General features: G+C 45.0%; 1 protein-coding gene across 2 annotated transcripts in view; it reads right to left on the minus strand.

Annotated features, from left to right (window-relative positions):
* Positions 1 to 501: 501 nt before the first annotated feature.
* The window catches only part of HELZ (helicase with zinc finger), a 70,624-nt gene continuing 43,604 nt past the window's right edge, over positions 502 to 27,521 (minus strand). For both annotated transcript variants that reach the window (XM_066587297.1, XM_066587298.1), the window contains exons 19-31: positions 21,498 to 21,645; positions 21,116 to 21,299; positions 20,354 to 20,582; positions 17,725 to 17,929; positions 14,859 to 14,907; positions 14,023 to 14,207; positions 10,090 to 10,294; positions 8,737 to 8,813; positions 8,024 to 8,597; positions 7,659 to 7,875; positions 7,010 to 7,523; positions 4,124 to 4,376; positions 502 to 3,078 (exon numbers count right to left, since the gene is read on the minus strand). In XM_066587297.1, the coding sequence (XP_066443394.1) occupies positions 2,738 to 3,078; positions 4,124 to 4,376; positions 7,010 to 7,523; positions 7,659 to 7,875; positions 8,024 to 8,597; positions 8,737 to 8,813; positions 10,090 to 10,294; positions 14,023 to 14,207; positions 14,859 to 14,907; positions 17,725 to 17,929; positions 20,354 to 20,582; positions 21,116 to 21,299; positions 21,498 to 21,645 (3,181 nt within the window). In that variant the 3' untranslated portion in view covers positions 502 to 2,737. The remainder of the gene's footprint in view (positions 3,079 to 4,123; positions 4,377 to 7,009; positions 7,524 to 7,658; positions 7,876 to 8,023; positions 8,598 to 8,736; positions 8,814 to 10,089; positions 10,295 to 14,022; positions 14,208 to 14,858; positions 14,908 to 17,724; positions 17,930 to 20,353; positions 20,583 to 21,115; positions 21,300 to 21,497; positions 21,646 to 27,521) is intronic.

The following is a 27,521-nucleotide window of genomic DNA, read 5'->3' on the forward strand; positions in this document are numbered from 1 at the left end:
TATAAAACCGTCCAAAAACCATATTCTCCAAAGGGGATTCTGTTCACCTCAAACGCGCGTGAGATCCAACGGCTCCAAAACATCCATAGAAGCAAAAGGGAGGATCCAGTGCATACAACAAAAGTCCAAAAACTGAAGAAATCTAAAAACATGCCTGGTCACCTTCTGCTGCACCCCCCATCCGATCTCCTGTGAACGCTTGTCTGCCAAGTGATGTTAGACACATTTCTTCAAAAAAGTTTGTCGTTTTCTTCCTTGTGCTGGATCCTCCCTTTTTCTTTGCCCTATCCCTGCCGGACCACCAGACACACACTCGGACTTGCGACCACCACCCAGAAGGCAATTCTGCTGTTCGAATAAAACAGCACAGTACTTGTCATTTCTTGAATAATGTCACAATTTAATGTAAAACATCAAATAATGTACCAAAATGTGTAAGAGAAAAAAAAAGAAAAAAATGGAAGCGGAACAATAACTTTTTAGAATTTTTTGGTGTTTTACTTTTCTTTATCTTTTTTTTTTTTATTTCTTTTTTTTTTCCCAATATCACTGAAGGGGGGGTGGGGGAGAGATTAAAAGCCAGATTACAAACATTTATGCATGCATAGTGAAAAGAAACAAGAATTCTTAACCAAATCCACACGGTTTGTTTCTTTGTAAAATAGTTATTAAATCTACTGAGCACCAACAGGCCTAAAAATTTTTATTCTCGTCTTTCATGATCTGGATACAAGAAGAAAAAAAAATTCTATCAAATAATTGCAAACAACAGTCTGATGTTGCTGGCCGAAAAAATAAACTGCAGAATTAGTTTCTTTATTTTAAAGTATATATATTTATATATATGCACACATCTTAGTTTTTTTTTCCTGTTTTCGCACATTTAAAAATGTGGACACATTATACTGTACTGAAAGCAGTGTCTGTACGCCAATGTATTGCCTCGCAGAGGTATCCATAGTGTAAAAAACTGAAGCTAACAGTATAGAAAAGAAAAACAAAAAAACAAAATGAAAAAAAAAAAATTAAAAAAAAAAATCACAAATAGTACAAAAAAAAAATTCTACAAAACTTGTTGAATGTGAAATGTTTTTATACTTTGCATCAAATTACTGTGTACAGGCAAAGTACATGCTACTGCTTTGAAAGGAAAAAAAAAAAGCTGGTATAATTAAATATGCCTCCCCTACTTAAAACAGCGCCTCCCTCCCCCCAAATTAAACAGTCATACAAAATCTTCAATGTCGCTTTCAGTAAATGCTTCCACAATTCTAGAAATCTCATCACAAGCGCACGGAGCTGTTCCTATGGCCATCGCCTCCGTGAATGCTGATTCTTAAGGGCGTTCCATCCGATGCGCCGTCGGCCTCCGAAATAGCCAATATTTCTCGTATCAGAAGAGATCGGGTTAACGAGACCCCATGACCTCCTTCTCCAAAAATGTATTCTTTATAGAAATTGGAATCCTTTAATAATCAACTGCTTATCAGGGTCCCCAAAGATGAAATAAAGATTAAAACCGAAGATGTGATCACTGTTCATTAGAAAACATTGAAGACAGCGTCTCCTCACAAAAGGATAAAACCGAAGCAGCAAAATAATGGACTTTTTTTTTTTTTTTATAGTCATGAAAAGAAAAATTTAAAAAAATCGAGAAAAACAAAAAATGAGAAGTGAATGCAGTAATAAGATACAATTTTTACATTAACTGGCTATTTCTGGTACAGAAACCCAGTATTGGATGCCAATGTCAAGTGAATAAATGTAAAGACTGCTTACATTTTGTTTTTCTCTTTAAATACAACTTTGACAAAATTTTAACATTTTTTTCTCTTAAGTTTTTTTTTTTTCATTTTTTTCATTTTTACTTTCTGTCATTTTTTTTTTTAAAGATATATAGCCGAAGCCGCTAATTGTAATGCAACATGACACGTAAAAAAAAAAAAAATTGTGAAACATAAAACGGTCATAAGCCGGCCCCACGTCGAAATAAAAAAAATATATGAATATATATATATATTTAAAATTTATTGGTTGGGGGGGGATGAAGGGGGTACTCTCCATAACAAGGTTGCAAATTTAGCAGTAAAGCTACAAAAATGTTAGCGGTGGATGTATATTGATGTATCGTCTATACATTCTCACGCATCCTTTTTTTTGTGTGTGTTTGCATCGTGACTTATGCGTCCACATAAAACATATTTTGAAGCCCACGGCAATGAAGTCTTATAGCCAAGAGCAGCACGCTGTATTCCGTGGCCATATGTAAATAGCTAATAGCTGCTACCTGCACTTCTATTTTTTTTTTTTTTTTTTTTTTTTAATTATTATTAATTTTGTCTGAAAATAAAAAAAGCAAAAAAATTTTGTAAAATCAGTAAAAGCTCAATTAAACATCTTGTTAAAATGGTAGCAGAGATTGAAGTTGCCCGTGAGCCGTAAATTATCCATGTGCATAATAGCTGTAGACACGGACAAGAGATGCAAAACACTTTTTTTTTTTTTTTCCCTCCTTTTTTTTTTTTTTTTTTTTTTTTATGCTCACACATACAAGAAGGAAGGGGGGTGGAGAAAAGCAAAATAGCTTAAAATTACAGTGAGGCTATAGTTTACTCATTACCCAAAACTAAAACAGGGTTTTTCTAAAAAAAAAAAAAAAATGACCAAAAAAATTGTATAAAAACAAAAAACACAAAAAGGAAAAAACTGAGTAGATGGGGGGGGGGGGGGGGGGGTTCTACTTAAAATAGGAATAGAAGCCGTTGTTACCTGATGAACTCCCTAAGCTAAGTTCCTGAAATAAAGACAAGGGGTCACTATTCTTTTTTGCCTGTTCGGGCGGGGGCTTGGGTTTAGGTGGGGCCCGCAGGGCACTAGCATAAGACATGGTGGGCTTGTTGGTGCCTGGGTTTGTCTGGGCAGCTCCGGTTCCGTTGGGTTCTACAATCTGTTTGTTGGGCATGAGAGGTGGGAACTGGCCAAGATGCTGCAGAACATTGTAATTGAAGGAGTTGGACATCTGCATGTTCTCCGCTTTGAGATGCTCGTCTGGGGGCTTCACCATTTTCTGTGGAGCAACTGAACAATGTTACAAAGAGAAGTTAGTAACCGATGGAAGAACATAGTCGCAGAATAACTGACAAACAGTAACAAGAAATGCAAAAAGGAAGCATAGTTTTTTTTGCAATTGATAATAAAACACTGGTTCCTGTGTTTTTTTCATCAAGCTACTAACGATGACCTGTCCATCTGTGCGCGAGTGAGTGGGTTTGTGAGTGACTTACATGCTCTGCCCATGATCAACTGATGGGGACGTAATCAAAGGTCCTTTATCCCCAGTGAGGAAATAATATGCTCCGGCCCTGATCACAAGACTGTGACATCATCACAGGTCCTGTACGCACACGATCTGATGTCCGGCTAGGTGTTTGTTAGTATTTCATAATAGCAACTGAGACCGCAGGGGAACATATTAACTTTTTCTTTCCCACTTCTGCCGTAATCAGCAATTCCAGCAACCTGATTGGTTGCTTTGGTTGGCTGATTCACCAAACAACCAATCAGCTTGCTGGAATTGCTGATTAGGGCAGAAGTGGGGAAGAAAAAGTTAATATGCCACAGGGGGTTTGTAGTTTGTCTGTAATCTGCACAAAGATGCAGGACCTTTGATGACGTCACAATCATGTGATCAGGGGCGGAGCATGTAAGTCATTCACTCAGGAAGAGTGTCACCGTCATGTGATAAAGGGCAGAGCATGACGGTGACGTCATCACAAGTCCTTCATCTCCAGTGCTATGCTGCTTCTGATCCCTGTTGTATTGGATGAACAATGTATGTAGCAGAGCTGTGTGTGTGTGATGTGCATGTGACAGAGCTGTGTGACGCATTGCACCACCAGAAACACTGGTACTATGATTTCCTAATAATTACTATTTCTTATATGCAAAAATCCATGAACAATCCAAGCACCATTAAAAATTAACACCCCCCCCTATGCAACACGGTATTGTGGAACCAACACAAAAAAAGATCCTCTCCTTCACCTATACAAAACAAGAGCAATGAAAAACGTGCACAAAAAACATGGAGCAATTTTCAGTAGACTGTGGCCATAGCTCATACCTAACATGTCCCTGGGCGTTCCTGATGAGTTGGCGCCATTGCACGGAATGTTCTGATATGGGACCGACGATGCAGCACTGACCCAGAGCTCAGGAGATGAATAGTTATATGAAGCAGGCTTGCTGGGGTCTTGAATTTCTTTACATTGACCAAGGGTTTCTTGACAAGCGGCTAATTCCTCTGAACCTGTGTGCGCTGAGCTAGCCGAGATTCTTCTTTGGTACAGCGGCCTGCCAGGTCCTCTAGGTTCATACTAAATCATTTTTAAAAAGTGAAAAAAAAAAGATTAGTGGGCAATTTTTGAAAAAGCCATCTTAATTTTTTTTTAATTTAATTGTATTAATCAAAGATTCTAGAGTCCTGGAAAATATCTACAATCTCTAAACTGATCGATTGTTTTTTACAATTTAATTACAGTACACAAGATTACATAGGAAGCTGTAACAGGGGTTTCCCACTACTTAAAATCGATTCACAGCCACTCTGTCCTTCCTGGTTGCTGCTGTCACATTGGTCACAGTGATTGGCTGCAGCAGTCACATGTCCTGGTCAGCAGAAACCAGGAAGTACAGAGTGCCTAGCAAGCAATTTTAGGTAATGAGAAACCCCTTAAGGTTTCTGGGAAAGAAATTCCCAATTTATTTCTAAGCCCATCTTCTAACAGACACATTCTTCTCAATGAAAGGCAAATCCACAAAAAAAGTAGGACTCTGGTATACAAAGTTACAAATTAATTTCATTTCAAACCCTTCATTTATCCTACTACATATTTATTGCTACTATCTGTATTTATTTCTTTTATTTTCCTTATTGAGTGGTTACTTTTGCTCCTTCTCAGGTTGTCTTTCCGCTGTGATTAGGTTAATTTGTCTGCAAGTGCTAACTTTTGCTATTAAAAACCCATCAGGTTTTGTTTTTTAATTTTTTTTACCAGGAATGTGCACCTTTTTTTTGTGTCTTTTTTTACATTACACTAGAATAAAGTTGGATTTTTCATGTTTATGCAAGAAACATACTTTTTTGTGAGTATACCTCTCAAGTTTATCTAAGGATCAGCTCAGTGCTACCTGTTTTCGGGCATCAGAAGAGATTTCCTTGGCTGAGACCAATGGTACTGGTGCATCTGGTCTCCACCGGAAGTTTCGGTGGAGACATGGGTTAGCCAGGTTGACGGGGAGGGCCAGGTGACGCCCGCAGGTGGCGATTGGCTGTTGCATCTCCCCTGCCTGCAACTCCGCTTGTACTCAAAACCCACTCCCCATGCCGGTGTCAAGTTCCTACTATGCCCCCGCTGTCAGTGTCCAGCCATCTGCGGGTGTGAGGTATCTGCGGCACCTGTATTCGCGGTCCCCGCTGTGAGTCTCCCCTCCACCAGCCTTCCCGCTTAGCAGTCACTGTGCTCCAACCCGGCTGACTGTCTGGCCCGGTGATACAGTCCCCAGCACCCTCCCATCTTCGGTCCTGGCAGCATGCGATTTCTGAGATCATGGGCAAGCAGTGAGTCTCCCTGCTGGCCTCCGCACTGTGCTTGTGGCTGCGCTGTCACTCTTGGCACAGGCGGCGCGTCTGCCTCCCGGCAACCAATGACAGCGGATAGTAGAAACGCCGCTCTTCCGGTCTACTGCTTCCTCGGTGATAAAGCCGCTCCTCAGCTGCCTCCTCTGTCCAACCATGCTGTGGGATCTCCTGCACCTTGCGACGCTCTGCAGCCTCCTCGGAAGGCGATCTACGACGCTATTCGTGGTCCTGCACCAGGAACTACATCTGTACTCCAGCGCGGCAGCCAATCCACAAATGGGGGTGTGAACTGGCCATTCCCTGTCAGTGCTCTAGGCCAAACCCATGTCTCCACCCCTAGTTCTGGTGGAGACAAGATGCACCAGTACCGAGACCAATACTCAGCATGTGAATGGCAATGAGCTGTTACTTTCTATCACATTCTCAATACCCGAGAGGTCAGTGGTAGGGTTACTCACATGACACATCCCTCCCTTCTCCAAAACAAATAAAAAAGTGTAGTTCTATATATTATACACACATTGCCTGAGTGCAGCACTCCAACTTCTGTACTCCCAAGATTGAAAATTGCAACCTCATAGACCTGGTTGTGCCATGACTCCCCAATATTCTAAATATATTCAACTCAACTGCATCGGCTTCATTGCACCCTGTTTAGCCAGTAATCATGGGTCTGTAGTCTTCCAGTTCTTCCTATCGCTGAGGGACATCCCACCACCACTCTACAGAAGACCAACATGTTGACCCATCTGGATTGAAACCGATGGTCCCAGTGTGACAAGCACATGATCGCCCCAGGGCAAATAATGCCTCATAATTCCTGATGGGAAATGTGCCTCTGCGGTCATTCCCAAGACACGGGCAGAAGGTGATGTTACCGCACAGTTAGCAAATCAGGGGATTAGACACAAGGCACATATCTCAGCAGGAATAAAGCCTTAAAGGAGAAGTAACCAGGAAAGAAGGGGGGGGGGGGGCGGAGCATTCACATAGTGACATGTGTGCGGTGTTGAGGGGTTGGATGACCACTTCCAGCAAGCAGAAACAAATCTCTAACATTCATTATTGGCTGTGTGACACTAGACCCCATTCACACTAGTGCTCATGCCACTGGGTCACACCAGAGAATGAACAATACTCATGCCACCGGGTCACACCAGAAAATGAACACTGATGCCACCAGATCACACCAGAGAATAAACATTACTCATGCCACCGGATCACACCAGAGAATGAACACTATTAATGCCACCGGGTCGCACCAGAGAATGAACACTACTCATGCCACCGGATCACACCAAAGAATAAACACTACTCATGCCACCAGGTCATACATGAATTCCCAAAATGCCCCAACTAGCAGCTTACCTCTTCTAGATTGTGAAGTGAAGAGGCGGAGACTGCACGGGATGCTGCTGGGTGAAATGTTTCCTGACCAGCTGGGGGCTGGTGGTTCTGTACATGGATGAATGGGTTTTGTGGTGGTCTGTGCTGTAGAGGGGGCATACTGTAATGAAATCCCTGCCCCATGAGAGGATTCTGTTGTAGGTTGGCATAGGCCCAGGACCCATCCTGTTGCAGGTATTTCATTGGTGGAGGTGGTGTCATGTGCTCTGATGGCATGGTGTAGGGGCTGTTGTACACACTGGCCATGTGCGGTGGGAACGCAGGATTGTTGCTCATGTCCATGTCTCGGCTGTTCTCACTGAAGTTGGGGAAATGGCCACTGTGGTTGGAGGAAGGGGAGGCGAGTGCTGGTGGGCTCCGGGGTTGGACCTGTCTGTATTGTAGCAGCCTGGACTGTGGAGGAGGCATCTCTGTGAGGTCTCGATTATCACCGGTCTGGTCATGTTGAGAAAGTTCCCGTAGAAATTCCTGGAACCTGGAGGCAGAAAAACATTATACTCCAATGATACAAATAACACTCTCAAAAGGTGAAAGTAAACCTAGAGGCACACTCCCACCATCCACCTGCATTGTCACGAGGCAAGAACATGAGCTGTGCCTTCTGAAATACCTGGAATATGTGATCTCAGGTTCCTCCTCTCCACTGTTTGGAATCTTCCAGTTAGGCCTGATGAGCTGCTGCTGGGCCAGACCCATTGCCTGGAGATGGGGGTGGTGTGGGTATGTTAGGTTGGCTTGACTCATGAAGGCATTATGCTCGTTCCACTGCTGTATCCTTGTCTGCTGCTGCCTCAGCGTCTCTAACGCCACGTTACCATGTAGACGATCTGTAATCGTACAGAGATTTAGTATGCAGCTTTGCCTATTCTGCCATATATGATAAAATCCATAGTATCCACATAATTAGTACCACAGCACTCCTGTTAATCAAATTGAAGAGGAGCAAGACCCACCCCAGACTTCCCAAGTACTGACCTAGAGCCTCCCCAGTGCTCAAAGCTTGAGGTCCATCCTCCATGTAGCTGTTGTGGTGCGATGATATTAAATGATTATTATGGGTGACAGAGCGGAGCGGGTTATTGACATCCTGCAGAATGGTTGCCGGTGACTGTTCAGGGATCATGCCATCCACACCAGGCGATGGGGGCCGGTGAGGAATAGGATTATTAAAGAAGGACTGGTTGGTGTTGGGCTGGAAAGCAGGGGACAGCTGGGAGGCCTGCGGAGGTGGCTGCTGTATTAAATGGTTATGCTGGGGTACAATGGGACCTTGTGGGGGAGGAGGAGGGATCTGGTTCTGAAGTTCTGAGAGATGGTTCTGCTGTTGGGATAGAAGGTTTTGCTGCTGCAGGGTAAACTGTGGTCGCTGTAAAGGGGAGACATGTGGGAAGTGGCGGCTGGGCATTGGGTACTGTGGATGTGGAGGGGTTAGATGGATGTTCATCGGCCTCTGATTCGGATTATCTTTGCGATGAAATTTAGGGTTGGTGAACGCAAGGTTGGCTCGAGACTCCGGACTTCTCGTTTGTGCATTTGGGTCCAAGTCAACCTAAAAAATATATTTATATCTTAATACACAACCCTTATTTATCACAGTGACCTACCCCCCACATGCCCTGCCCCCTGACACATGACACCGGATTAGGGGTATAAGGTGAACAGAACACCCGTAAGATCAGACACGTTACCTGTTTGCAGTCCAGCGGTTTCTTCTCAGGCGTGCGCAGCTTATTCATTTCAGCTGAAGGATTGTTCTCGCTTTTACCTGGATCAGAGAAAAGAAAGAAATGTAGACAGATTAGCTCATCAGTATTGTGTCTTCACAGGCCTGGATATAAAACTTCAAAGGCTGGTGTGTTCTGGCATCAGTAGGAGAGGTACGTTACCTTTACATGGAGCGATTATCGTCCGAATCATTGCGTGAATTTGGGTAATAGTCGTCCCGGGTACAAATGGCCGCTCATATGGCAATGAGTGACAAATCGCTCACTTATTGGAGTCGCTTGGTTTTTCGCTGAACTAAAAGCCAAGTGACTATTGGTCCATGTAAACAGGCAGTCATTCCTCTACAAACGACTGCCTGTTTACAGTGAATGGAGGCGGACAGCTAGAAGCAATCTTCGGCCCACTCAACCACCATTCAAAGAACGACTTGCTAGTTTGTAAAGCACAAGAACGTATATGTGGATGGCAGTCACCCTGTGTAAACCCAGCTTTATACAGGGGTCAGCAGCACATCTAACCTCAGATTGTTTCTGCTAGGTATTACGTTGCTCCTCCTTTGTTGACCACTGCAGAAGAGGAAGACACAAGTAGGCAGCCATGTGCAATTAGAGCACGGTGACTATATGCAGGGGGCTCTCAGTGCCAGTCACTGAATGGGCGCTGGGCACATTGCACCAGTCGCTGATTACCAGAGTGGGGAGACATACACCATTACATTATTGCATATTTCTTGAGCTTTTTGGATCTAAGGCAGGACGATATATTCAAAGAGCACATGTATTGCACACCCTGCTGCTGTGTGAACTCTCACAGGAAAGCTGAAACAACACTGGAGCCTGACGTTTTTGGGAGCTCAAGCACATTTCACACTTCTCGTATCTTGTGTCAAACAGCAGAAAACGAAAGGCGCAGAGCCTTCTCATGCAGAGATCTGTACTGCTGATGCGTTTAGCTCACAGAGGATTGCCAATCGTGAGCTAAACACATCAGCTGTCACTAAAGGCCCTTTTACACGGACCGACAGATGGGCAAGCAACTACATGAACGCTGACATCGCCGCTATGATCGTCAATGCTCGTGTAGAGCGTTTACAGAGAGACTTGCCGCTGGCTTCTCGCCGAGTGGGAAGCATTTACACGGAACGAGCTAACGAGGTTTTTTTTTTTTTTTAAGCTGACTGAAAAGTCAGCTTAAACAACCACTAATGACAAGTGAGAGATTTTTTTTGCAAATCCAAATTTTGAGCGATAATCGTTACGTGTAGATGGGCCTTTAGTAACCAGAATGATTTCATCTAAGCTGGTTAGTGCGTTTACCGTTGCGGCTGAGTTCATGTTGATCTTTCTCCATGTGCGGCATCTGCTGGCTGACATTGACTGGTGAATGATGACCGAGTCCGAGTGGAATGGGAGATCCGCGACCATGGCCTTGAAGAAGGTTCATGTTATAGGCCATCGCTGGGTGAGTCATGAGCCGGGGGTCAACAGAAAACCGACCCTGGTAGTTGGGTGGCCATGGGACCTGGGGGGAAAAAAACGTACACGTGGTGACAAATGCTCATGCGCCGTGAACATGTGCTATTAGCTGTCCATACTTCTTCCACTAAAAGCGATAGGGAGCAATGAGAGCCAACACATTAAGTGCGACGTTTATGGCTAACGTGGAAGTAGGACTCATTGTGCATAGAGTATATGGTATTGTCGAAAGCAGCCGGGCGTTGTTCACAGCCCCCCATCTGCAGTGTGTCTTCCAATGGGATTTAATTCATGATTTAGTCATCCTTGCCCAGGTTCACGGTAATCTTGTTCAGACCCCGAATCACATCATGTCTCCTACCCAACTCACATCCACAGCTGCAATCATAAACCTGCTATTACATTAAGCCTTCTACTCCATTCACATCCAAAGCTTATGTCTCTTATGCATCAGTAACACTCACAGCTGAATAGCACCATAACACCCTGTCTGTTTTCCTAGCCTTCCATGGAAACAACACTAGCGAATGACATCAAGACTTTGTTAAGATACCCCCAAAATACTAACTAGTGGGGTATTATTGTTCGTTCTGGATGTGACTGCAGAAAAATAATTGGATGCAGCTCTGGAAGTGGCTGTATTAAAATACAAACACGGAAACACAGAAGACTGATGGCATCTGGTCCGCCCTTCTATTTCTCTATCAGGATATAAGGTTTATATTCATAATATGCAACTAAACTCTAGAAGTGACTATAGTAAAGGACGTGATGCAGCTCTGGAAGTGACTACAGTAGAACATACAATGCGGCAGTAAAAGATGGCCGTTGTCTGAGTGGCAGAACACAGTCAGCAGGACGATGTTGCGCCTTTAACATTCACTTCCACGCTCTCTGCCATGGTAATGTGCTTTTTGCCTGCTCCAGGCAGTGAGGTTGTGGTGAGTCAGTGGTGGCTCCCATCATATCTAATCAGCGTAGTAGCGCAGTGTGCATGAAATGATTCAGGGCACAGGATGCATCGCACGCTCACCAAACAACAAGAGGATCAGCAGCTGCAGACAAGAGTCTGGCGGAGGGCAGGGATGTCAACATATATGTTAGAACCCATATACTAGGCATACCATTATATATATACACATATGCATATGCAATAATGGCTATTTCACATCAGTAGGCTCAGTGCCAGATGTCTGCTGGAGTGGGGTAAAGCCGCCAGCACAGTACTCTGCAGCAAAGGATACTCAAATTACCTACAATTGGAAGCAAAGAATTAGGACGGGTGGAAGTCAGGACCAATCCCAGAATGTGCCCTGACTGGATATGTAGAGACAGTGGTGGTCTCCAGCTGAGGAGCAGTGATGGTAGAGGGTAGCGAGGATGTGAAAGGGGTTATACAAAGATTGAAAGGTATACCCTACTCATAGTATAGGGGGATGGAAGATAGTAAAGAAAAATAAGAGGGTGGAGCAACACCCAGGAGGCAAAGTTGAAATATCTTCATAGGGTATTACTTCCTTTCTGGCAGGGACGGAGACTGGACTATAGTACAGTTTTTGACGGACGCAGCCAACCCAGACATGTCACAACCGTCGAAGGAGGCTGTGTATACAAGATAGCGTGAGTTAACAAGTGGGTGTAGGAGTAACCTTCTTAAAGAGAACGAGATGTTAGGTTAACCCCTTAAGGACACAGGACTTCCCCCCCCCCCCACCCCCCCACCCCACTTTCGGATTTCCCTTCCCCCTTTTAAAAAAAAATCATAACTCTTATTTAGGCCGCCTGAACACGAACGGGTTTGATTCCGCATGCGGTATCCCGTAGTGGAATCCGACCCTGTGTCTGGCCGATGACCTTGTGTACCTATGCGGAATCATCCTAATCTTTACTGCGGATGGTCCAGCCGGTACACCAGTGCACATACACAGTACAGATTTTGCCGCACCGTTGCTAGGCAATGATGCGGATCCCGCGACCTTTCTGCAATTATGATGGAAGCCGTCTGCACAAAATCCACCTAAAAATAGAGCATGCTGCGACTTTTCCTCCGCAAGCAGAAAAATCGCAATTGATTTTCGATTTTCCGTTCGTGTGCAGAAAAAAAAATTGCTTTTCCATAGCATGCTATGGGCGGTATTTGCTGCAGAATCCGGAGACTGGCGCCCACTCTGGATTACGCAATGCAAATCCGCCCGTGTGCAGGCGGCCTTAACCATCGACGTAGCTATCTGTGGGTTAAGTTGTATTTTTCAATGATAGTACATAATGTACTAAAAAACGTCTAAAAAATTCTAAACAGAGTGAAATTGGGGAAAAAAACAAAATTCCACCATCTTTGGGGAGGTTTCTACAGTGTACACGCTGCAGCAAAAATGACATGAAACCTTTATTCTACGGGTCAGTACGATTACTGCAATACCAAATTTATATAGATTTTTTTTGCTGTACTACCTTTATTTTTTATATATATTTTTTTTCATTATTTTGTGTTGCCGTCTTCTGACAGACATCATTTTTTAATTTTTTTCGCCGACAGTCGTGCGAGGACTCAATTTCTGCGGTACGCCCTGTAGTTTCAACGGATACCATTTTGGAATACATATGGCTTTTTCTTACATTTTTGCTTGGACACAGAGTGACAAAAAAGTTGCAATTGTGGCGTTCCTGTATTTTTTTTATGTGAATGTTCACCGTGCGGGGTAAATAATGCAATAGTTTGATAGATCGGCCTGTTACGGAGGCAGCGATACCAAATATGTATTTTTGTTTTATTATAAATATGGCAAAAGGGTTTGTTTTGTTTATTTTTATTTAATAATTAATAAAACTTTTTTAAACACTAATTTTCACATTTTTTAGGTCCCCAGAGTGAACAAGAACTTGCGATGCTTTGATCGCTCCAGCAGTATGATGTAATGCCATAGCATTACATCATACCGCGATCTGTCACAGGCATGGCTTGATAGGCAATGTGCAATGACATCCCTGGGGCCTTTTAGAAGGCCCCAGGCTGCTATGGCAACCCGTGATCTTATTGCGGGGCGCAGTGTGGGACCCCCGAGCAACGGTCGCGGTATTTAAAGGGTTAACAGCACAGATGAGCGGTGAGGCTTATCAGAGCTGCTGCAGGTGGGTATCAGCTGTAAGAAACAGCCAACACTCACATTGTATCAAGCAGGATCAGCCAGCCAGGATCCCCCTCCATGCACACCCCGAACCTGCAGGACGTAACTGTACGCCCTGTAGTGTCAAGGGGTTAATTTGAGCTCAATTCCTGTTTTTATTTCAAATCAGCATGCATATAGAATAAGGGAAAACTTGCATATCGGTGGGGGTCTCCCTGCACCCCCAACAGTGAGGAGGATGAATAGAACTGGTCATGCAATTCCCCAGCATTCCATTAACTTTCAGTGAGACTGTAGGGATACCCAAGCTACTGAAATGACTGGAGCACTGAGTGCATGTGCTCGGCCAGCGATCCCTTCATGCTGACATCACTGCATGGGGAGAAACAACCGCAGCAGTGAGAGACAGAACTGGACATGGGAGTCCGGTTCTGGAAAGAGGCAGGGGTCTCAGCAGTCAAAGCCCCACTGATCAGCAAGTTATTCCCTATTCTATGGGTAGGAAATAGCTTGCAAACTTGGCACAACTTCTTTAAATGTCACCTTACAAAGTCATATTGTCTAATGCATGGAAGAGCAAATGTTCCTAAAGAGTCAATTCCCACCCTCCCACCGCCCCAACTATGCAGCCAGTCAGGATAATACTTACAGGTAAAGGCACGGACATGACCATATTGCCCCCATAAACGGCAGGTACATAGAGGATACTGGTGCCAGTGTGGGGGTCTATCCTCTGCACAGGACTGGGGGATTTGCCCATGTTGTTGTGTGGACCCATGGGAGGGGTGTATGCTCGGATGGGATTGCCAATCAGCACAGATGGATTGGGCTGAACTAAAGAAAACAAAAAACAACAGGAAAGTCAGGTTGAAACTACCAACTTAGTCACATTTATGAAGTTCAAGGAGTTTAAAATCTGCTTTCTGTCTCATCAAAGGTTTAGGCTGCTGCTGCTCTGTCCCACATGCTTTATACTGTGGCTATTCTTCATTAGAGCATGCTATAATTAGCACCTGTCTATTGGTGCCTCAGGTAGTCTATACATAGTCCACCACCTGCCTCCTCTGAAGCTCACACTGCTGCCCATTACTACCCCAAACTTAACGGCCCTTTTAGACAGAACGAGAATCTCACCATTCTCCTTCCCCCGAGCGAACAAGCTATTGACATCCACACCAGCTCGTTCACGCTCGGGCAGCCTGTTTAGCCTTAGTGAAACACTGAACGCCAAGTGCTTAAACTGCCTGACAAGTGAACGGGCCGACGCTGATTTTTTTGCCAGCTGAAACTGAACGAGGAACGAGAACATCCCGCTTCTTGTTGAACGTTTAGTCGTTGGCTCGTGTTTATACTGAACCATTATCGTTCAGTTTTGCTCATTTTAACAATTTTTTGAAAGATGATCATTCAGTCTAAACACCGCTTTACACTGCAGCTTATTCGTCCCCTGTGCTTTGCGCTGCAGCTCAATTATAGCAGACTTACCAATGCCATCTCCTTGAAAGTGCTCGCTCTGATTGTGATGACCTTTGCCCTGAAAACACAAAGGAAGAGCTGGTAAAGCGACAAGAACTTTTAGGCCCAAAAGTTGCCATTTTGTCAACATCTCCTTGAAGTTTAGCTTAAACCCCTATCTGACTTTTGACGCACAATTATGTCATAATATTCGACTGTATGTATAGAGAGCGACAGCATGCAAAATGGGTGGCTACAGCCACTTTCTGTTTCATGGCCTCTGCTCTGGGGTCGGACATGGTAGAAAGGCAGAGCCAGACAAAGGCTCGAGTAACCCTTAGGAAGAGCAAGAACCAAGAATGGAGCCTATGCTGTGCCTAGGAGGCTGCAGAAGGGAGCAGGCTGACAAGGGGAGGCTGCCAAGGGGCTCACACCTCTGAAACTTGGCGTTGTGTTAAATACAGGAAGACTATGGATTTCTTGCTGTGGTAATGGTCTAGATGACTTAACCCAAAAAAGCTCTGGCCTTTAGGACTGCGGCTTAAAAAGCCACGCCATTAAATTGAGACACTATAAAATCAGGTGGAGGAGAGCACCCTGAGAAAGACGATCCCGTTGATCTGGAAAACGCTACAGAGTGTCTGCAATTAGACCACGTCCTTGTACCAGGAGCATCTGGGCCAACTGGGGGCCATAAGGATGACTGGAACTCCCTCCACTTCAATGTTCTTGAACATTCGTGGTAGAACACGGAGCGGTGGGAAGAGGTAGGGAAGGAGGTCCACGGAATTACTAGAGCGTCTGTGGCAACTGCAGGAAACTAGTTGGCTCTGGATACAAACTATGGAACATTACGGTCCAAATGACAGGATAGCAGATCTTTGTGAAGATGCAAGAAGCTGTGGCCAACCCAAATAGGAAAGTGACAAACTCGAAGTGTATGGAGTGGATCACAAAGTGGAAATGGCGCAGTCAGGTGCGTCTGTTCCGGTCCAGAATGGGATGAACTGAGCTACTGATTTCGGGAAAGACAAAAAGGTTGAAGTAGAAACCTATGAGAGCCTCTCTTGAGGTGGAACTGGGATGATGATGCCATGAACAAAGAGTCTGTTCGAAACCTGAAGCTGGAGAAGGAGATCGGGGAGGGATTAAAAGAATCAATTGCTGGGTAGAGGACCAAGATGAAGATGGCAGATGGATGCCCTAGGACACTTCCAGAGCCTGTCACCGTGAGTTCTTTCCTGGTAGGTTGGAGGACGTGGTGGATGAGTGTGAGGCGAAGCGCTGCATGACTGTGACCATGGACTGAGACATCCTAGTGAAACAAGGATAGGGCCCATTTAGAGGGAGGGATGCTGTTGCCTTGGTCAAAAGAGACGGTTCCTGGGCAGGTTGTGAATGATAAGAGGGGCATGTGTAGGAAAAACAAGTGGTGTCGGTAAATAGTGCAAGCGAAAAAAAAGTGACCTAGGAAGATGACCTGGTTTTGTGCAAACTTTCTTCTCTGCAGTCCGACATGCTGTACAGTGTATAGAATTAGATGGCCCATCCCGGCAGCGGGGACTGGTACATCGGCACTGCTAAGCAGGAGGAGGATGCAGAAGTGGAAAATGGAAGCCAGCAGGTGGTGGAGGCCCATGAAAGGGCAGGGAAAGAGACAGCATCCCTCTCCCACACCCAGGGCGAAAGCACCAGCCTGAAAACAGCACTAAGGGTTGGAAAGAAGGAGAGCCAGGAGCAGGTAGTCTGGGCCTGGAGAGGACAAAGGAGCATGGAGATCTGATGTGTAGAGGTGAACCCAACAGGAAATACCAAGTATGTAGGGCCTGGAATAGAAGGCTAGAGCCTAGGAACCAGGGACTCAGGAAGGAATCTATCTGTCCTGAAGCCCAGAAGGTCCCTCAGCTTGTATGGGAAGCATTGGTGCGGCATCACTGTTTACCACCATGCTCTGGCAGGCAGATAGGCAGCAGCTGGCTGGCACAGACCCTCCTTTCTTCAATGGGGTAACAGAACAGTACTTCTCTGGTCTGTTCCCACATGGTCCAACCATTGGCAAGCAAGAGGTGACACTTTCAGCGCTGTTCCCTCGTCTTGTGGTGGACAGAGAGTCTTCTCCCTGTTGCACCAATTTGTAGTGGGGAAAGAAAAAGTAAAAAAGTAGAACTATCTAAACGAAAAACACTAAGTAGAAGAGATCTGGAGACACCAGGTCTGGGTCTGTCTCCTAGTGCCACAAAGCTAAAACTGATTAGCTCAGTGCCTGTAAGCAGGTATAGCCTGCATAGGAGCAGATAAGCTTGTGTTTGTTCTTTGTGTCAGCATCCTATATCTACGGTTTCGGGTTTCGGTGTCCGTTAATGGAGAGACAAAAAGAAGTACACTAAACAGTACCAATAAAAAGTAACACAAGCCCTCACACGGCTGTGTCGACAGAAAAAATTAGATATTGCTCTTGAAACACAGGGAAGGAAAAAAAAATGAAAAATTGCTGGTCTTTAAGGGATTAAAGAGAACCTGTCACTACTCCTAATATGACCTTTTAGTAGATACATGTATTCCCTATGAAACAGCAACAGTGAAGCATATTTTCTCATAACTCTGCCTTGCACCGTTTCTTTGTTATCCTTCCTCAATATTTATGAATCAACTAATAGTCAAATTATTCATAAATTTCCAGGAGTAGTAACAGAGGAACGGTACAGTGCATAGATCTAAAACAAAATGCTATAGAACTATTACTTTATGAAAAATACAAGTATTTACTAAAAAATAGGAGAGGTGACAGGTGCTAGTCAATGTGAACAAGATTTAAGAATGTTCAAGATCTCTGCTTATGTCAATGATTAAGCTTCATTAATGGAAAACGGTTTGAGACGCTTAGATGCTCTGGTACCTTTGGTGGGGACTGCTGCTGTTTGGTGGCATTTGCCGTCTGCTGCTGCCTGAGCGCCCGCGGGATGAACTCTGGTGCGAGTGGGTTCAGTACATAGGTTTTCTTCAACTCTAAGGCCTCTAGTTGGGATTTGATCTGCTCAAATGTGATGCCGTGAAGACTCCGATTCTCGTGGCAAATTGTGATGAACTGCTCCCAAAACTTTCTGTGGAGAGGAGAGAGGAATTAAAAGGGTCCGGCTAGACATAACTGGACATGAGCAAAGCCACCCCCATACAATGCACACAGAATACAGGGGGAGAAACCAGTGGGGAATGAAGGGCTAATCTGTAGGAATAACAGGTCACCAAATCTATATAACTTAAGACGTTGACCATCAGCAGTTCTATGAAACAATCAAACTACTAATGACCACTTGTCAGTAAGTATGCGAGTGCTTCTGATGTCCCCCACCTCCCATGGTGACATTATCTCTCCACCCTCTGGTGACGTCATCGCTCTCCTCTCAAAATGAAGTCTCATCAGTGTATTAAGAATAGTTCTGCAAAGTTCTAATAGACTGTGTGTTACAAATTATCCCCATTTTCAACATCTCTGCTTGCTGCCAGTGAACATAATAAGTTTTGTTCATATCCAGATGCTAAAACCCCTCTATACACCTAATACTTCTCAGACCTCAGGATTTTGTACAATGTATCAGTTTAGAATCCTCTGTGAACTAGAGGGTGCTAGTACATGAGCATTAGTGACTGCTGGTAAGACTCATGAGTTGCTGAGCTTCACCTGGACTTGCTATTGTTTCAAGCTGCAAGTCCAGGTGCAGCTTGGCAATTGCTGGTAAAACAGAAGTGTTACCCGTGGCCTGACAGTTTGTTACAATGTATAAGTGCAGGTGTAATTTATCAGTCTAGAGTACACAGAGGATTGTCTAGAGTGGATACAGTTGTAAACTATTGATTGGCCTACCCTAATCCTTAGTATAGGCCACCAATAGTCAAGCAGCAGGAAATCCACCACCTGGGATCCCCTCTAATCTACTATTGGTGGCTAATCATACAGGAAAGTTATCAATAGTTTACAGCTGGACAACCTCTTTTAAAGCCCATTTACATAGAGCGATGATCGCTCAAAAATTGCTAAAAAGCGATTGTTTGAGCGATAATCGTTGCGTCGAAATGCGCGGCCATCGTGCACTTTTCGTGCACTGCTAGCTGATCCTTAAAGGGGTTGTCCCGCGGCAGCAAGTGGGTCTATACACTTCTGTATGGCCATATTAATGCACTTTGTAATGTACATTGTGCATTAATTATGAGCCATACAGAAGTTATCAAAAGTTTTATACTTACCTGCTCCGTTGCTGGCGTCCTCGTCTCCATGGTGCCGACTAATTTTCGGCCTCCGATGGCCAAATTAGCCGGGCTTGCGCAGTCCGGGTCTTCTGCTTTCTTCAATGGAGCCTCTCGTGCAGGATGCCGGCTCCGTGTAGCTCCGCCCCGTCACGTGCCGATTCCAGCCAATCAGGAGGCTGGAATCGGCAATGGACCGCACAGAAGAGCTGCGGTCCACGGAGGAAGAAGATCCCGGCGGCCATCTTCACCGGTAAGTATAGAAGTCACCGGAGCGCGGGGATTCAGGTAAGCGCTGTGCTGTTTTTTTTTTAAGTCCCTGCATCAGGGTTGTCTCGCGCCGAACGGGGGGGGGGTTGAAAAAAAAAACCCCCCGTTTCGGCGCGGGACAACCCCTTTAAATTCAGGTCAACCTAAAAATCGTTGTGCTGTCTTATCAGGAGTTCACCGCAGGTAGTGCTGATAGCATTGTTACCCGTCGGAGAAGAAAGGAGTTTCATGCAGATAAGAGCCCTCCGGCTATTAACTGCTTTCAGTTAAAGAGTTTATTTGCGCGCTAATGAGCTATTAAGAAGCTAAGCAGCTATTTAATAGTTTATGCAAAATGATTGCTCAAAGCTGTCATTCAAAGTGTCGTTTTGAGCGATCATCGCTGCGTGTAAATGGCCTTAAGCTAGTTTTCAGTGACGTTTTGTCAAGCGCCATCAGGCAAAGCGGGCAGGAAATGCGTCTGATCAGGCAGCAACGCACACTTTCCAAGGCCTCTGAAGCAAAAATCCTTTAATCGGCAAATGATTCGCTTACATATCTCGATTAGAGATGAGCGAGCACGCTCGGTTAAGGCAGTTACTCGAGCAAGCATCGCTTTTCTCGAGTAACTGCATACTCATCCATACAGATTCGGGGGGGGGGGGGGCGGCGGGGGGTGTAGCGGGGGAGTGGGAAGAGCACGCTCGGACCAGTATGCAGTTACTCAAGTAGAGCGATGCTCGCTCGAGTAACTGCCTTAACCGCGCATGCTCGCTCATCTCTAATCTCGATCCTTCGGACTCTTTGGCCCAGATGCTTTGCAGTGCTCAATGTATGAAAATGTTATTTTCCTAAAGTCTACAAAAACTTCCCTGTATTCTGTTCAATGAGGGATTTTGTCAAAGTTTAACTTATCCTTGAAACACACAGATAGAAGATTAATTTTCGCCGGTCATTAACTCTTCTGCTGCAACCACGGCATAGGACAAATCAACACAAATATGGGGATGTAGAAGGAAGAATATCCCCCCTACCTGCATCTTCCAATAGAGCACAAAGCGATGGGGTCGCCCACCACAGCAACCAGAGACTGGGCCCGAGTAATGGCGGTGTTCAGGAGTTTGTAATTGGATAGGAAACCATAGTCAAGATCCTCCGTGGAATCTTCCAGAAGCTGCTCTTTGCGTTTGATGGGAGTCTGCTTGTGTTTACAGGTGTGCCGGGTGCGCACCGTGCTGAGGAACAGGACGCGGAACTGTTTACCTGCAGACGAGAACCAATGAACTTGTCAAAGGGTTAGTATTAGTACCCCATCCTGCAACATCTCTGGCTGTCTGCAGGAAATCATCGACACTTCGAGGAGCTGTCCTCTTGTCTCCTGGCACGTCTCTCAGTACATACTTGCATCTTTTCTTAGAGCTATGCATGGTGTAGCGTTCCCTCTGTTGTTCCGTCTACAAAATTATGAATAATTGACCCCCTAAGGCTGCTGGGCCCAGGAGCACCAGCATCTCCCCTATAGTTACGCCAGTGGTTTGGACAGCATGTTTGAGCCAACAGATTCCCTTTAAAAAAATTAAGTCTTTGCCATCTGTAGGACTGTGTACATTGCAACCTCACTTCTATAGCACATCTTCTATCCATAGTCCATATGTAAGGCATGTGTCTACTCTACTATGTATTGGATACATAACCTGCTTATAGGACCTCTATTGAGGTTTCCTGCACCCCATTTCCCAGTAAATTATAAAACATCTACCTGTAATAGATTATGAACCCTTAGACTTTGGACTCACCCTGGACGTTGAGCACCCTTTCCACGCTGACTTCTGAGAGCCGTTTTTTCCGTAGTTCAGCCCGGATCCGGAAGACTTGATCAGCATAGGGAGTCACCACTCCAATGCTGCCATCATCTAGCTTGCCCCATGCCACCGGCCATTTCCTTCTCAGCTCCTCCACACGTTCTACTACTTCAAATACCTGGAAATAGAAATAAAAATGGTCTGAAGGTGGTGGACAGATGAGTATATGGGTATGCCAGATAATCAAAAGCAAATCATCAATGGTTTACAGCCTTCCCCTGCCTATACATTGACAGCTCTAAGCTGTGATAGCCTTATATATAAGTGGCTCCGTGGCTGCCCAGCCGCCATGTTCGGTCTCCGACCCTCCGCATACCTCAGCGTTGTTATAGAAGGCGGTGCTGTTCTTCTCCTGAACATCCTCTCCTCGCGCAGTGAAAAAGGTCAGAGGGTAGAAATCTTTGTGGGCCGGCTGCTTGCCACTGGCCATTAACTTCCCTTCATAGAACAGCTCAGATGTGTAACTGGAAGCAACGAAGACAAACAGGTCAGCTCCACAAGGAAAACAATCTACAAAGTTACCAAACAATGTACTGTTACGTTTTCTACAACTTAGGCCGCTCTCACACCGGCGTTGGGGTCAGTTCAAGAGAGAAACTGAAAAAAAGCGAATCCGTTTTTACCTATTGATTTCAATGGGATTTAAAAGCAAAACCAAAAAAAAATGGAAAGCAAAGTGCAAGGCTTCATTCGCTTCCATTTAGTCAGGTGTCCGGTTCTCTGGATGGAAAAATAATGCCGCAGACCAAGTTATAGTTGTGGTTCTGCACATGGGCAGGAAATATATGTCACCATTACACACTAAATGGGAAACCACTGGGGAACACTGACATGGAGAAGGACTTGGGGGTTTTATATAAGTGTAAACTTAAAGAGTACCTGAACTTTCACTTTGGTAGCGCTCCCGCTCCGTTGGCCGCTTTCGTCTCCTTCCGGCAGCTGAAGACGGCCTCATACAGCAATATATAAGAAGTATGTGGCGCAGTCTTCAGCTGCCAGAAGGAGCCAAAAGCAGCAAAAGCGCTCCAGAGTGAAAATGCAGGTACTCTTTAACTGGAGCAACCAGTGTCAGGCAGCTGCTGCAAAGAGCAAAAAAGAAAAAGAGGTCTAGGGGCACATGATGAGAACATTGTTCTTCCTCTTTACAAGTCCCTGGTCAGACCACACATGGAATATTGTGGACAGTTTTGGCCACCGGTATTCAAGGACATATCAGAGATTGAGCGGGTACAAAGCCAGGTAACTAAAGTAATAAATAGAAGGGGCGGACTACAATACCCAGAGAGGTTACCAAAATTGGGATAATTTAGCAGGCTGAGGGGCGACCTAATAACTATGTATAAATATATCTGGGGACAACACAGAGATCTCTCCCATCATCTATTTATACCCAGGACCACAACAAGAGGGCGCTCTAATAATTATTTATAATATATCAGGGGTCAGTACAGAGATCTCCCCCATCATCTATTTATACCCAGGACCACAACAAGGGGGCGCTCTAATAATTATTTATAATATATCAGGGGACAATACAGAGATCTCTCCCATCATCTATTTATACCCAGGACCACAACAAGGGGGCGCTCTAATAACTATGTATAATATATCAGGTGATAATACAGAGATCTATCCCATCATCTATTTATACCCAGGGCTATAACAAGGGGGTACTCTAATAACTATGTATAAAGATATCGGGACAATACTGAGATCTCTCCCATCGTCTGTTTATACCCAGGACTGTAACAAGGGGGCGCTCTAATGACTATGTATACATATATCACAGGACAATACAGAGATCTCTTCCATCAGCTCTTTATACCCAGGACTATAACAGTAACAAGGGAGCACCCTCTACATCTAGAGGAAAGAAGGGGTTACTACACCGATATAGAAGGGGTTCTCTACTGTAAGAGCAGTGAGACTATGGAGCTCTTTGCCCGAGGACACGGTGATGGGTTTAAGAGGGGTCTGGATGCCTTTCAGTAGCATAACAAGATTACATGTTATAGTCACCGATTACTTCAGAGGGGTTGGTGATCCGGGGATTATTCTGATTGCAAGACTGGAGTTGGAAAGGAAATGTTTTCCCATAAAATGACGAAACATTGGCCTCTACCTCATTGGGGCTTTTGCCTTCCTCTGGATCAATATGGGGAGTAATAGGCTAAACTAGACGGACAGATGTCTTTTTTTAGTGTTACACATTTAACTCCATACCTCTCCATGATGAGCATGTACGTCACAGAGATGCAGAGTGGGCAAGAAGCAGGCTCGGTAACTGAGCTCCTTTTATACCTAATGGGTTCTGGCTGTTTCTGACAGCGGATACCCGCTGAAAACACTTGAAATCTAGCACCGATTGTAGCCGGTTGACAATCCTGACCACAGGATGTAAACTTTCAGCCAAAAGAGGGAGCCCCAGCACCAGCTCACCATTGGCCCCTCAATAATGGAAGCGTGAAGTGACAACAGTTGCTAAGGCAGCTCTCGGCCTAGTGAAGGCCTCAGGGCCGCCATGTATTTAACCTTACTAAGACATGCCATAAGCAGGAACATTAAAAAAAAAAAGGCAGTGCAATACTAAAGTACTGCAGTATATTGTGGAAGTGATCAAGCAATTGCAAGTTTAAGTCTCCTAAGGGACTAAAAATATTTGAAATTTAAGTCAAATAAGGTGTAAAAATTTAAAAAAATTAAAAAGAAATAAAAGCAAAGTGCGAAGACACCTCAGGTTTATTCCATTAAGCAGTGATTGCGCCATATAAGCAGTTGACAGGACTCCCCGTGTCACCCATCGACATCCGGTAATGCAAATGCGAGGAGCCAATAGGTTCAACATCCCTGGGTCTGCCAGCGAGGCAGCCTATAACATTCTGCCTCCACCAGGGTCTGATAGGAGAGCTGCCAAAAGTACACCACACTGCACTACACAAGTTGTGATGTATAGTATACTGGTGAGAAAACCATCACTTTTAAAGTCCATCTAAGAAACCAACAAACGTGTGAAAGTTAAAATTTTAATGTTTTAAAAACAAACCCCGCAGATCGCACACGCAGGAAGACATTGCAGCATGCATTTTCCTGTGTATCCCACAGGGACGGCTTAAACAGAAGCCATTCCTGATGCAGCAGGCTGTGCCGCGAACCCCCAGGAAAGCAGGAGAGTCAAAAACAAAAAAGAAAGCACTGCGCATGCGCTGGGCACGTCGGCCGGCACTCCTGGACACATCCGCTGTGCTGAAGAAAAAAGATCCGGCCGGCTCAGAGGAGATCCGCGCTGGATCTGGAGAGGAAAGAAACTGTCTTTTCCTCTCCATGTCCGCGGGCACACACTGATTCTGCTACAGGATTCAGCAGTGGAATCCGTGCATGCAAGTGGAGATGAGACCTAAGACCTCCCCCACACAAGCGTTGCGGTAAAAGTCGATATTTAAATTGCAACGCTTTGCCGCGTTTTACTTTTTGTTTTTGGCCACAGCATTGGAGCAGATCATTGATAAGGAGCGCAAAACACAGAAAAATAGAGGCGACACTGCTCGAAAATCGTGGTGCTGAAAAGCCCTGCGATTGGGCGGCTCCCAATAAAAACAAAAAGTGCGGCAGCACCTGTGTGAGGGAGGCCTGAGGCACAAAATAGATTGGTCACTAATGAGTTAACGGCATCATTATCAAATTAAATTTCAATAACAGATCTAAGGGAGTAAAATCCAATTCCTAGAACAATCAAGCAGATGTATTGCTCGGTTGGACACCAAACTGAGGGCTCATTTACATCTGTGATAATGGTTTCTGCTTCCCGGCTCCATTATGGGGGCAGAAAAGGCAAAATGCATCCTTCATATGAAGGAAGCGGATGGACCCCATTGACTGTAACAGGGTCTGCTAAGTTTCTGTTTGGGTGTCCGGCAGCCAACAGGATCCTGGATGGAACCCCCAACACTGATGTGAACTGACCCCAATATAAAGAGTGCCAAGACCAATATATAAAGTTATGGGGTAATACTCACTTCAGACCAGCAGACTAGGGATGAAGGATCTGTGGACTGTCATGTGATAATCACAGGTCCTTCTACACATGGAGCTGCAATAATACAGGGCGGCTAATAGTGCAACTCATGTCTTTTCCTCACACGTGTAGAAACACCGGCTATTTACAGGCCGCCACTTGCGCACATGTATTTTCAAGATGCTCCGTTCTCCAGATATTGCAGCTATTGATTCCTCTGCACTTTGGTTCTGCACTGCTCGTTGCCAGGGAAACACAGACCAAGTGCTGTATAGCAGAGCGCAAAGGTAGCTGATGGCCGGGTCAAAAGCTAGTGCGTATTCGCTCCTGGGATCCCGGCCATTAGATTTAGATGAAAGAGGTGTACAAGCGCCGGCCTCCTCTGCCATTTCTTTCCACAGAAGAGTTGGTCCGTTTCCCTGGCAACAAGCAGTTGACAACCAGAGAACAGAGGAATCAATATCTGAAATATCTGGAGAACGGAGCATTTTGCAAATAACCACCCTATGGGTGAATGCCTTATTTTGCAAAGTTAAACAAACTGAAATAGGATTCCCAAGATAGGAATACCTCCTTATTTTTATTGGCATGTGTTATGTTTGAGGTGACCAACAACCCTCATAACCTAAGGTAATAAAACGAGTAAAAGGAGGCAGAGTTAAATTGTGTAATTTGTATACTTCCATCCCCTGCTGTATACCCGCAAACTAGCCATTAGTATACAGCAGACGACTGAGAAACGCAAACATAATGGAGAAGACTGCCCTCTCATACTCCAGAAATCAGGGGTTCCGTTTTGTGAAAGCTCAAAAATGAGTCGCGAGTGCGGTTAGGTAGTAGGGAAAGGAGGTATATGACCAGTAGAAAGAGTGAGATTGTGATCCCGCTGTAGAGCTCTGGTGAGACCACATCTGGAATACAGTGTTCAGTTTTGGAGACCTCATCTACAAAAGGACATTGATAGAATAGAAGGAGTCTAAAGACGGGCTACAAAAATGATGGCGGGTCCTAAGCACAAAACTTACAAAGGAAAGACTTAAAGGGGTGATCCACAATCCAGCATGTTTGTCAAAAGCCCAATACCTTTCTATCATCATTAAATAGAATGCTACATGCCCAAATGAGCTTACCACGAGGAGCCTACCTACCACAGTTACTCCTTTGGTGAAGCAAACAGGTTGGCCCTTCTGCTCCGCCACGTGACCAGAGCTTTTACGTGGTCGAATCAGGGGGATTATTTTATCTATTACTACCTTAAATATCGATTAGACTTAATTAATGATAGATCTGATGTCGGGGAACAGAGACTTTATCTGTGCAAACAAATACCATATTTTTTGCTCAATAAGACGCACCTAATAAGATACTCCTAGGATTTCAAAGGGGAAAAACAGTAAAAAAAAAAAAATCTATTTTGAACTCCCCCAGCAAACACTGTCCAGACCAAGCTATGGCAAAGTGATTCTTCATGCACATGAGCGGAAACCAAATCGCAGCAGGCTCCATTTTTTAAGTCAATGGAAGTTGTCCAACCTGCAGCCTATCTGGAATGTCAATTCTGGATTGGCTGCGGGCACCTGCGTCTTACACAAAAATTCCTATTGTGCATGTCCAACGATGAGCCGTCCAGACCATCCGCAGTAAAGAGTAAAAAAAGGCAACACTGACAGGTACGCAGGGTCGCCGGCTGCGGTCAGGGCTGGATTCCGCATGCTCTCCTCCCCTGCTATGAAGTGGACCCGGACGGCAGCTGTGTGATAAGGACGTGCAATCCTTACCACAGAGCCGCCATCCGCGTCAAAATTTCAGCACATTCGCTCGACAAGATGAACTAGCTCTACCCCACCCCCAGCAAAAAATAAAAAAATACAGTAACCCTTTGTATATAGCAGCCCTCCCCATCCTCTGTGTCGGTTTTCATTGCTCAGTTGACGCATTTCACGTCCCTAAAGCCTAAAAGGATTAAAGCATGACTCAGCGTACATGATGGAGGTTGTGGTAGCGTTGGGCTGTCATATTCGCCTGATCCCGTCTTTGATTTCTGACCTAGATTTGCTTGCGTCTGCTAGAGAAGGATGAGGAGGGAAGCACACAACTAACAAGCGGGTGGAAGGCTCCATGTTTCCAGGCGATGTGTAATGCAAATGCCGATACTCCAGCCACAGCTGTGAATTCACAGACACAGCGACACCTTGTATATTAGCGAGTACGTCACCGCAATCTGTGAGAACATTCTGTGCTCAGAGGAAGAGAATTACTGATACACAGCTGATCGTTATGTCATATATTACCGGGAGGCGGCACGATCAGATCTCGGGGGGCTGAGGA

Source organism: Eleutherodactylus coqui, chromosome 13 (genome assembly GCF_035609145.1).
Source record: "Eleutherodactylus coqui strain aEleCoq1 chromosome 13, aEleCoq1.hap1, whole genome shotgun sequence".
Taxonomy (NCBI): domain Eukaryota; kingdom Metazoa; phylum Chordata; class Amphibia; order Anura; family Eleutherodactylidae; genus Eleutherodactylus; species Eleutherodactylus coqui.